The following is a 12765-nucleotide window of genomic DNA, read 5'->3' on the forward strand; positions in this document are numbered from 1 at the left end:
CACTGGACTAATGAGGAGATCAAAGAAGAAATTAAAAAATACTTTGAGTTGAATGAAAAGGAGGACACCAATTTCCTAAATGTATGGGATGCAGCAAAAGCAGTAATAAGAGTAATAAGCAGTAATAAATATATAGCAATAGAGGCTCACATCAAGAAACAATAAAGAACTCATAGAAACAATGTAATCTTGAAGCTCAAAATCTAGAAAAAGAACAACAAAAAAACCCCAAAACCAGTAGAATAAAAGAAATAATTAAAACCAAAGCAGAAATAAATGAAATTTAAACTATAAAAACAATCCAAAAGATGAACAAAACCAAGAGCTGGTTCTTTGAAAAAATAAATAAAATTGACAAACCCCTAGCCAGGCTCACAAAGGAAAAAAGGGAGAAAGCACAAATAAACAGGATCATAAATGAAAGAGGAGAAATCACAACAGACACAGCAGAAATCAAAAGCATTATCAGAAACTACTATGACCAGTTATATGGAAACAAGTTCAATTATCTAGAGGAGATGGACAAATTCCTACAACTCTACAATCACACAAAGCTAGATAAAGAAGAAATAGAACACCTAAACAGACCAATTACAAGCAGTGAAATTGAAATGGTAATCAAAACCTCCCCAAAAACAAAAGCCCAGGATGTGGTGGATTTACAAATGAATACTTCTAAACATTCAGAAATGAATTAGTGCATATCCTTCACAAACTCTTTCAAAAAATTGAGAAGGAAGGGATGATACCACACGTTCTATGAAGCCAACATTACACTAATACCAAAACCAGAGAAGGACAACACAAAAAAAGAAAACTACAGGCCAGTTTCGCTAATGAACACTGATGCAAAAATCCTCAATAAAATTTTAGCTATCAGAATCCAACAATGTATCCATAAGATAATCACCACAACCAAGTAGGATTCATTCCAGGGACACAAGGATGATACAACATCCGAAAATCAATCAACGTTATCCAACACATCAACAAAAGGAAATATAGAAACCATATGATAATATCAACAGATGCCGAGAAAGCTTTCGACAAAGTGCAACACCCATTCATGATAAAAGCCCTTGAAATTCTTGGGATACAAGGAACATACCTCAACATCATAAAGGCCATCTATGACAAGCCAACAGCCAGTATCATTCTCAATGGCGAAAAGTTGAAAGCATTCCCATTAAGATCTGAAACAAGACAAGAATGTCCACTCTCACCACTGCTTTTCAATATAATACTGGAAGTCCTAGCCAGAGCAATAAGACAAGAGAAAGACATCCAAGGAATCCAAATAGGAAAAGAAGAAGTCAAACTATCACTATTTGCAGATGATATGATCATATACATAGAAAACCCCAAAATCCCCACAGAAAAACTAAGTCAACTAATCAATCAGTTCAGTAAAGTGGCAGGATACAAAATCAACACGCAAAAATCAGTAGCCTTCCTATACACAAACAATAAATCTGAAGAAGAAGAAATAAAAAAAAGCATCCCTTTTATTATTGAAAAAAAAATCAAATACTTGGGAATAAATCTAACAAAAGAGGTAAAGGACCTATACAAAGAAAACTATATAACGCTGTTAAAAGAAATAGAAGACAACATAAAGAAATGGAAAGACATCCCCTGCTCATGGATTGGAAGAATGAACATTATTAAAATGGCCATCCTACCAAAAGCAATGTACAGATTCAATGCTATCCCAATAAAAATTTCAATGTCATTCTTCAAAGAAATAGAACAATTATTGATGAATTCATATGGAATCACCAAAAACCCTGAATAGCCAAAGATTTCCTGAAAAAAAAAAGAAGGGAATGGAGGCATCACACTCCCAGACTTCAAACTATACTACAAAGCCATAATCATCAAAACTGCATGGTATTGGAACCAGAACAGACACACAGACCAATGGAATCGAATAGAAAATCCAGAAATGAACCCACAGATTTATGGTCAACTAATCTTGATGAAGGAGCAAAGAATATGCATTGGAGCAAAGAAAGTTTGTTCAATAAACGGTGCTGGGAAAACTGGGTCGTTACACGCAAAAGAATGAAACTTGACTACTACCTCACACCATACACAAAAACCAACTCAAAATGGATTAAAGAACTAGACATAAGACCTGAAACCATAAAATACATAGAAGGACATATAGGCGAAACATTACATGATTTGCACATCAAAGACATCTTTACAGACACATCACCCAAAGCAGTGTTAGTGAAGGCAAAGATAAACAGCTGGGACTACATCAAATTAAAGAGCTTCTGCACAGCAAAAGAGACAATAACAAAAACAAACAGAAACCCCACCGACTGGGAAAACATTTTTGCACCCAACACTAATGATAAAGGACTGATCACAAAAATCTATAAAGAGATGATGAGACTCAACAAAAACAAAGAAAATAATCCAGTCAAAAAATGTGCAGAAGAGCTAAAAAGAAACTTCACCAAAGAGGAAATGCAAATGGCCAACAAGTATATGAAAAAATGTTCAACATCACTTGTAATCAGGGAAATGCAAATCAAAAGTACCATGAGATACCATCTTACACCAGTGAGAATGGCACATATTAAAAAAACTAGCAACAACAAATGTTGGCAAGGATGTGGAGAAAAAGGAACTCTCCTGCACTGTTTGTGGGAGTGCAAACTGGTCCAACCACTATGGAGAGCTGTGTGGAGATTTCTGGACCTACTAAACATAGAGTTTCCATATGATCCAGCAATTCTACTCCTAGGTATTTTCCCAAAAGACACAGAAACATTAATTCCAAAGAGCACCTGCACCCCTATGTTTATAGCAGCACTATTTATAATAGCTAAGCTTTGGAAACAACCCAAATACCCAAAAATAGATGACTGGATCAAGAAGATGTGGTACATATACACCATGGACTATTACTCAGCATTTAAAAAAGATAAACACATGCAGTTTGCAGCAACATGGATGGAGCTATAAGGGATCATGCTCAGTGAAATAAGCCAGAAAGAAAAAGAAAAATACCGGATGGTCTCACTCATAGCAGGAATCTAGAAAACTTAAATAAGGGACCATGAAAAAGAATAACTATAAGAAAGAAAATATCAAAATCAAGAAATAGCTATGAACAAGAGACACTCTATGGGGGTGGGGGGTGGGGAAAGGAGGGCTTGGGGTCAAAATAAGGGGGTTGCAATTGTATGGGAAATATAAAAATAAAATTAAAATTTAAAAAAAAAAACGAATCTAAAGTTCTGTTGTCTTCAGGAAACACACCTAACTGCAAAAGATAAACATAGATTGGAAGAAAAAGGGTTGGAAAACAATTCTACAAGCAAATGGACTCCAAAAGAAGGCAGGGACAGCCATACTTACATAAGACAAAATAGTCTTCAAACTAAAAAAAGATGATAAAGAGACACAGATGGTAACTACATTATAATGAAGGGGTCAATACAGCAGGAAAATATAACATTCCCTTATATATACTTACCAAATGAAGGAGTATCAAAACATTAGACAATTATTATCATCTCTGAAAACAGACATTAGACAAAATACACATGTAGTAGGAGACTTCAGCAGTCCACTCTCACCAACAGACAGATCAACGAGACAAAAAATAAATAAGGACACAATATCCCTAAATAAAGACCTAGACCACATGGGCCTAACATATATCCATAGGACATTGCATCCCCCCAAATTCCAAATACATACTTTTCTCAAGCGCACACAGATCATTCTTCATATTGACCACATAATGGGCCACAAGACAAATAAAAAAAAAATGAAAAAAAGGAACAGTTGTCAAATGAAAGATTGGACTCTGAATTTCAGCTATATCTTTCTTACATTGAGACATTGATTTTTGGACAGTGTTAGAGTTTTAAAATCTGAAGTGAGACTTTTATCTAGGTAATTGATACAACTTAGACCTTATCAGACAAGTTGGATAAAATATCCCCAGGACACTTAGCCAAAACTGACAGAGAGTGAAAGGATGTCGTGCCTCTGTCATTTCTCCCTGTGATTCATAAATGCTGTTATTAAAATTAGTGGATCTAAACAGGTAAGGTTTCCTAACTGCTGATTTCATAGACTTTTGCAAAAGGTCAGTGCCATAGCTGATGGATTGATTTCTTAATGATTGGGTATTGGGTCTGCAGTCTGTTAGCATTCTCCTGTTTTACTAAGCCAACTAGAAATTAGAATGAGAGCAGAGGGCCTGTTTGGTTCATTGTTATTTTAGCTTCCTACAAAATAGTATCAAATCCAGCTTATGAAGATATACAAAGCACAGATTATTAATTGGAAAAAAGAGAAAGAAAGTGATTGAGATATTTTTCCCTCAGAAGGAATTGCTTGAATTCTGAGGAACAGTAAGCAAGAAATAGGACTGCGTCTCATCTTTACACCAAAGATCTTCATACAAAGTGCAGTTCAGAAAAGCCATTTTCTAGCCCTGTACCACAGGAAAGTTGCTCAGTTTCCCTCCATGGGAAGTTTTCTGCTTCCCTCTTACATCCCACTCATAGAAGAGGAAAAGACCACTTACTTTGTGGAAATCTTCCATGAATATTGATTTCTTAGGTATTGGACAGCAGTGATTTCAATAAGTTCTGTATTCTGTGTTGTCATTTGGAAATTGACCCATTTGCTTTAAGAGCAGTTGAACTGGCAAACATCATCTTTGTAAAAATTTGTAAGTGGATCTTCTCCATTTCTGTATTTTTTTGAAGATCTTTTATTAGTTACAAACTGTTTAATGATTTAAACAGTTTAAATGTTGCATTCCTACACTGATTTTTCAGAGTTCAAGTTCTTTATACAGTTTTATTATCTCATTACCACATTGTATTATAATTCCATGTCTGTTTATCTCCTGTTAGACTGTGGGTGCCTTATGGTATCAAAGTTAGGGGCAGGTGCCATTATCTTTGTCTTCCTACAGTCCCAGTATGGAGTCAGTCACAATATATCAAGAACATTTGTTGTGCAGTTTTCCATAAATGTTGGTTGAGGAAATATCCGAACATATTCTGAGTATAGGCCTTAAAATTGGGGTATTATGCTCATTAGCAAATTCTTATACAAACTTTTCTCTGGCTATGGAGTAGCAGCTTGATGTGCTTCAAAATCAGACATGTGCTATGATTGATAGCTTATTGATGGTAAGTATTGATAAGTACCTTTATTATGATTGCTTTGGTTCCAAGGTCATTTCTTTGCTGTGGTTGAGTGTAAGTGAGTTTTACAGTTCAAGATGTTAGATTATGGAACCTGGTGGCTCCAGTTTATTATTTGTGAACTGGGACATTTTCATAGTCTGACCTCTGTAATCCCTGTTTTCCATTTCAATCAGATGAGATTTGTGCATAGTGAGTTTTTGGTATATGTTTAGCATATCTAATATGTAATGTGTATGCTCAGCATATCTAATGTGTAATGAGTTTATTGAATAGCCCTTGAATCTTGATTCTTGCTGCAAAATTATAATTTCTAACTCATCTCAGAACTTTCATTATACTTTTTCATTTCACATTTTTGATTGCTTTCAGGAAAAGAACCTTATTTAAAATTGTAGAGATTATAATAATATGAAATTTTATAATAGCTTAATCAATCTTTTCTATTAAATTTAGTTAGAAATTTCCACCCTGTGTTTTTTCTAATCTTTTTTAATGACTTAACATTCTGGAAGCAAAAGAAAAAATGGTTTGAGGAATCTGTAAAGTTTTTCTTGAGAATTTGTTGGAAGATAATTCAGTGTTTATTCCGTACTAGTTTCAAGATTAGACTGACGGTAAGACCAGGGTCCCATTTGGTCCCTTCTCCTCTCTATTCTGCACACCAGCATGTACTGAATTCTCACGTGTAAATGTGATGGGAGGCCCAAAATTAAGGCCTTAATGTTTTCTGTACTTTAACATGCTGGAAACTGGAGCACCTCTAGTGGCCCAGCTTCCAGTTCCCTTCCTAAAGTGCCCTCATCAATGAGGTTCCCTGGCCAAGTAGTTCTGTAGGACCCCAGCCAGACCTTAATTTTGGTCTTGTAAAGTCTAACGCAAAGCAACCAACTAACTGATCTACGAAACTTTGAGATCATAAATGGGTATTTTGTAAGACTCTAAGCTGGTGATAACTTGTTTCAGCAATAGAAGTCAAATGCAAGTGTTCATGGGTACTTGTGTGTGTTTTTCTTGGTTTTATGCTCCTTGAAAAATCCAGAGATAATCAAATGTTTTTATTTACCATTAATGACAAGAAACAGTCTGCTCACCTAATGTCTCCATTTCATAAGAAGCATTCATAGTTTATTTCAATATAGAGGAACACATAAATTGTTCAACACAGAAGTTAATATTTGAACTGCTTTTACTTGAATGGATCAGTGTTTCCCTCAAAGTCATTTTTTTTAAAAATTTATTTATGCATGCAAGAGCTGGGGTATAGGCCAGAGGTGTGGAGGGTGATAGTATTCACCACAGATAGAGTGGGGAGCAGAAGAGGTGGATTGACTGAAATACACTGCTGAGGGGAGCAGCGGGAGAGACAGGAGAGGTCTGCTGTGCCATGTGAGTCAGCTCCCAGGCCAGGGATCAAACTCATGCTGTGGTAGCTGCAGATAGCCTCACAATGCTGTCTTAACCCCTTGCGCCACCAGGGAGGCCCTCAAAGTCATTATTTTAACACCACAGCCACAGCTTTGGTCACTGTGGGTGTAAGATTAGTTTGCTAATTATAGACTTTGCTTCAAATGTATCTATTATTTTATTTTACTTTTTTAAAGATTTATTTATTTATTTATTTATACAAGCACTGGGCACAGTCAGAAGCGCGGGAGGGTGAGAGAATTCACCAGAGCCAGAGCAGGGAGCAGAGGCAGGCAGACTGATGAAGTACACTGCTGAGGGGAGCAGAAGGCGCGGCAGGAGAGGTCTGTGTGCCATGTGGGACCCTTGCCTGGGGGCTGGGGATTGAACCGGTGCTGCAGAGGCTGTGGGTAGCCTCGCAGCCCAGTGCTCAACTGCTGCACCACCAGAGAAGCCCTCTATTATTTTAAAAATGAGTATTCTAGACTTTAAAAATTGAGACGTGATAAGGAGTGGAATAATGGATATTGTATTATAAGCTGCTACATTTGTACATACTGGTTACTTTCATTTTAAATTAAATAATTTTTATTGAGGTAATATTGACTTACAATACTGTATGTGTTTTAGGGTACACATGCACACCTTTTCAAATGTATAATACCACACCCACTACCAAAGCTCCGATAATTTCTCACTGGGACCCTGTCCCTTTTCTTCTTCCCCACCTTCCTCTTTTGGTAGCCTCTGTCATATTTCTAGGGTTTGTTTTTGTTTTGTTTTGTTAGTTCCTTTGCTTTTTTTTCTAATAGTCCACATATGAGTGAAATCATCAGTATTTTTCTTTCTCATTCTGACATATTTTGCTGAGCAAGCCCCCTCCCCTCCCAGTTTCTTCTATATTGTCCCAAGATTTCAACATTTTTTAAGTATCAGAGTGGTATTCTATAGTGTATTATATACCACATCTTCTTAATCCACTCATCTGTTGCTGGGCAATTAGGTGGTTATCATAACTTGGGTATTGTAAATAGTGCTTCAGTGAACATTGGAACTGGTTACTTTTTTAAAAAAGTTGAAAAAACATGGCAAATAGTGAAGATTATATATACATAAAAGGATTTAGTCGTGTAATAAAATCTTACAATGAAATGACTGACATATGTTTGGTATGAATAGTTGTTACTATATTAGGAATAAAGGTAGGGTATTATATAAAATATTGTAATTACTATTTATAATTATTGCTATGGTTAAATAGCCAAGCGAATATTTCTACCCTCAGCTGAGGGGCAGAAAGCAGGGACTGAGTAAAAAACTCTTAGACACCTGTGATTCCTGATCCACGGTGTTCGGGGACTGCGAATATTTTCACCAAGGTAAACATAGTTCTAGGAATGAAGAGGCTCACTGTAGGCCAGCTTCTATCTTGCTGTGAGAATTCCCCTTGTTCATTCAGGAATATGAGAACACAGAATCTGGTTAACCTCCAGGATTGGGTAGGGACTGTAGGGGAGAGGGCTCATCTCTGTTCCCTGACCCAAGAGGGTGCTAGAATTCCTCCATCTGTGAACTTCTATGGGAAACCCCCGTGCCCTTTTGTGTTTTGTTTGTTTCCCCTGTAGATGGAAAGATGAAACTGAAGCTTGTTGCTTTTTCTTTCAGTGATTTACTTGCATAAAGGTGATATTTGAAGGGAAAGACAGAACTTCTCTCCCGGGTCAAAAATTCTATCATTGTCTGAAATTTTGTTCATTAGAGATTGATGTAAATTAATAAGCAAGCTCCTTAGACTAACTAAAAGTACTTCCTGAATGAACCCTGTATCTTAGTCATAATCATCACTAGCATGTTTTGGATATTTAGTAAGAACCAGGGCCTATTCTGAAGACTTTATATGAATTAACTTTTGAAATACTCACTACAAACCTATGAGGAAGGCTTAGAGATGTCCAGGAAGCTGTTTCAAGTTACATAGGGATGACTGAGGGCATGTGTGAGTGGAGGGGCCAGGATGGAATTCAAATGTGCTTGTTCTGGGACTCAGACCCTCAGCTGCTGTATTGAGTTGCCTCTCTTGGGTACTCATTAAGTATTTGATTTAACTTATTGCTTTCTTTCTAACTTTAGCAACAACACCTATAAGGGATGGGACTAGAGGTAAAGAAGGTGAGAGCTTTTTATGGGGAAACATGGCTTTGAAGGTTGTGATCAGGACTTTGGAAAGAGACTAAGGGAGCATTCTCTGTGATCATTGTTATCACACCAAAATTCACTCATAAGCATCTTGACCTTATAAAAATTACTAGATTTCAACCAAGAGCCCAGCAGGTACTGCTTCTCTGAACATCAGCATCATTTTCTTTTAATGTTCTAGCCATAGAAAGTTCTTACATATTTCTGTGTGTATATAATAAACACTTTAAGTATTTAAATGCAATGCAAATTAACACTGTGTAAATATTCTTGAAGTAAAGAACAGTGAAAAGCAACTAATTTCTTTATAATTACCCTTTTCTCCCTCACACAGTATTGGTTGGATCCTGCAAAAACCCTGGCTGAACACAAAGAACTGATCAACAGTAGGTATTTAATTTTAAATTTTAAGGGATCTTGAAAATGATTGAATGTTCATGATTAGTTAGGTGTAGTAAAAGTCTTTAGGACTACATTGGTGAGTACTAGAATACCAGAGTATGGAAATGCGTATTTGTGCATTGCTTGCTCTCTGCAAACTGATGAAATTTGAGTTCATGAAATCTTTGAGTAGATCTCAGTATTGGGTTTGCCTTGGATATGTCTTTTTTTTTTACTTTTGTCTGTGCTTTTTCTATTTGCTTGTCTTTAAATTTTTACCTTTTAACAGAAAAGGCAAAGAGGCACTGATTTGGAGAAAGTGTACATCTGGGCCTTTAAAGAACTTGTATTACTTGGGGTGAGAACAGGTTCTGTCAGTCATATATCTCAGTTGCTGAGTCACTAATTAAGGAGTGCCCTTGTGACCCAAAAGATTTCTGTGGCTTCAAAATGACCTGTTTATTTTCAGGATAAAGCTTTTGATTTTATAAATATGAATCTTACTGGGTAACTCAGACTATCATTAAGGATATATTCCATACCCTTAATTTCCATAACCCAAGTTTTTATTTATAAATGTGCATGCATGTGTGTTCACTCCATACTTGTTAAGTATGCAAAGAAGTTTTTTTAATGAATCTGATTATTATAAAACATGTAAGATAAAATGTTTATATGAGTGTCGAATTTGGTGGCATTAAATACTTTCATGTTATTGTGTAAACTTTACCCCTATCTACCTCCAAAAGTTTTCATCATCCCAAATTGAAATTCTGTACTTATTAAACCATTTTTGGTTTAGTGGCAGATTATTTCTAATAAGACCTAATGTGTTCTGGTCTTTATTACCCACCTCTGAGACTGTATTTCCCATGTATTTTGACTCATTTGAGTGGTGCTGCGCAGACCTTAACAGCAGAAATATACCTCAAAGGAAGTGGACACCAGGAGCTGAAAACTCATCAGGAACTCAACTAATACTGTTTCTCTGAACATCAGCTTCATTTTTGTTTCTCTTTGTGAACTGGCTTCCTCTGCTTCGCCATGTGTGTGGTGGAGACCTGCAGGGTCCAAGTTACAGCTTTAGTTGCAAGCAGAGACTAAATAACTGTCTCTGAATTGCAATTCCAAATTCTAGGGAAGGTGAGTCTCATCAGCTCAGTGTGATAGTAGCTCACTTCAGTCAGCTCAGCCATGTATGGGGTTTTTCAAGGCTGCTAGCCGGTAGACTTTTGGATGGACTGTGCAACAGATTTCAGAGATAGGGACTGGTAGCCTGTGGTATGAGAAAGAACCCTCTAGATAATAGGCAGAATATCATCAAGTTCTGCCTGTTCAGCCTACACAGGAGTAAATTCAAATTCAGGAAAGGTCTGTGACTTGCATGATGGATCAGAAGCTAGTTGGTAGCAGAGGTAAGTCCACAACATTAGTCTTCTGACTTCTAGTTCCCTGTTTTTCTCAGTGAGCAAGCAGCATACTAATGGCCAAGGGGAGACTTGACATTGCATGTAACTAGATGTGACTGAAGTATCCTCATATAAATTGGTAGGATCTGCAGTTTTAAAGTCTTAGGTCACCATAGCAGGAATTTAGAAAACCTAAATAAGAGACCAGGAAAAAGACTAATCAATACAAAGTAAAAATCAAAATCAACAAGCAGCTATAAACCAGAAACACACTACGGGGGGCGGGAGGGAGGGGCGGGGAAAGGAAGGACTAGAGTCAAAATAAGGGGGGAGGTGCAATTGTATGGGGAATATAACCAAAACGAAAATGCATACATTGTGCAAAGATTAAAAATGATGTAAGAATTATATAAATAAAATATTAAAAAAATAAAATAAAATAAGTTAAGCATACTCTGAAAAAAAAAAAATCTTATGTCACCAGATCTAGAAATCTGCACTTTTCCAAAATAATTCAGGTATAACAATAAATATAATTGTCTATCTTGTATATTAAAACCAAATACTTAAAAAGATACCAGTTTCAAAATTATAAAAAAATTAGGAATTATTTTTTAAAACTCACAGCCTTTTGATAAAGAAATAGCTGAGATTTCTATGCAGGTAATGAAGAAAAATCTAAGTTATTTTATTTAAGGTGCATTTATAAAATGTTCCCAAGCACATTTAAAGTATCTGTTTCTTTACATGATATTAAATATTTAAACATGTATACTGTAATAATGCAGTTCATTTCTTATCCTAAATGTCATCCTCACAGAAATTTGAAGTAAAAGTAACATAAATATATGGATATAATATAGAAAGACTAGGTAACTGTAGAATACTAGTCCATCTCATGGAATACTTTGAAAATCATTGATGGGATGACTGTCGCTTCTCCACTAGATTAGTCAGAAGGGATATCTGTCAAAATGGCAGAATATTTGTAAGTCATCAAAATTCTCATGTCTTGATTTACTTTTGAGCTAACGGGAAGAGGTACTTTATAATCATTAAAGGCTTGAAATTGTTCTTCACAAAAGATTAGAAGATTTCCAGTGTTTAGCTCCTATATTATTTTGTTAAAGAGAAACATTAACTTTATATAAGAATTTCTTGAAGATACTTGCTTTAGTATAATAACAGGTATTTAATATAATAATGATTTAGGAATTAATTTTTAAAGTCAGTCTTAAACTAAGAAGTCAAAATATATCTGCCTAGACATATCATTGTGCCAAAATGTCCATTTCCATAGTGATTTTTATGAAAGTGTGTGTTTATTCTAAGGATATTATCATTTTGTTTTTTTCTGATATACTATATGGAATAGTAGCCAAAAGACACTGAACTCTCTGTTTTAGCAAATTTGGTTCTCATCTCTATAATTTTAGACAAGCTGCTTTCTTTACTTCCCTGTGAAACTAGGCGGTTGTCCAGCATTAAATGTTTATGAACATTTTTTAGCATTATCGTTTGCAGTCAAATGGTAATGATGTCTTATATACAAGCTATTTTTATATGTAAATGGGAAATGGAGGACTTATTTCCCTATGAATCAGAAATCCTTAAAATTAGCCAAAACTGAATATTTTTAATGACGTGGTTTTCAATTTTTTGTTTGCTCATCACTAAAAACATTTGAAACATTTTTTGATTGCTCATCACTAAAAACATTTGAAATGGCTGAGCTTGATCAGTGTGTATAATCCACCATGTTCCAGAGAATAACAGTCACTCCGAGTGTGGACAAGGCCTCCTCCCTTGTACACAGTCTGTCCAATACATCTGCTCCTCCTCTCTCTGGAAGCCAACCCCCATGACCTGCGGGCACCAGTGGGCTCATCTGCTCTGTCACACAGGCTTGACTGATACAGTTGATCAACAGAGGGTGGACTTCCTGCCCCTTCTAGATATTTAATAGTCTGTGCCACCCTGACACCTGTGTTTAGGGTAGAGGTATGTTAGTCAGGAATACAAACATACAGAGTAACTAAACATAGAAATTGAACATATGGGAACTGCTCTAAGAATAAGAAATTACAACAAAGTTTCTTTTAACATTTACTTTTTAAAAAAGCGCTAATCTATGGCCTGCCTAATATAGGAAGGGGGCAGATGAGATGAGAGAAGAGGGCGGG

At 35.9% G+C, this 12765-nt stretch overlaps 1 protein-coding gene across 2 annotated transcripts in view; it reads left to right on the forward strand.

The window, feature by feature from the left end:
• The window catches only part of EPB41L4A (erythrocyte membrane protein band 4.1 like 4A), a 442728-nt gene that overhangs the window by 179946 nt on the left and 250017 nt on the right, over window positions 1-12765 (forward strand). For both annotated transcript variants that reach the window (XM_054688039.1, XM_054688040.1), the window contains exon 3: window positions 9127-9178. In XM_054688039.1, the coding sequence (XP_054544014.1) occupies window positions 9127-9178 (52 nt within the window). The remainder of the gene's footprint in view (window positions 1-9126; window positions 9179-12765) is intronic.

Source organism: Talpa occidentalis, unplaced genomic scaffold, assembly GCF_014898055.3.
Source record: "Talpa occidentalis isolate TD23 unplaced genomic scaffold, MPIMG_talOcc4v2.1 talOcc4.6, whole genome shotgun sequence".
NCBI classification, from domain to species: domain Eukaryota; kingdom Metazoa; phylum Chordata; class Mammalia; order Eulipotyphla; family Talpidae; genus Talpa; species Talpa occidentalis.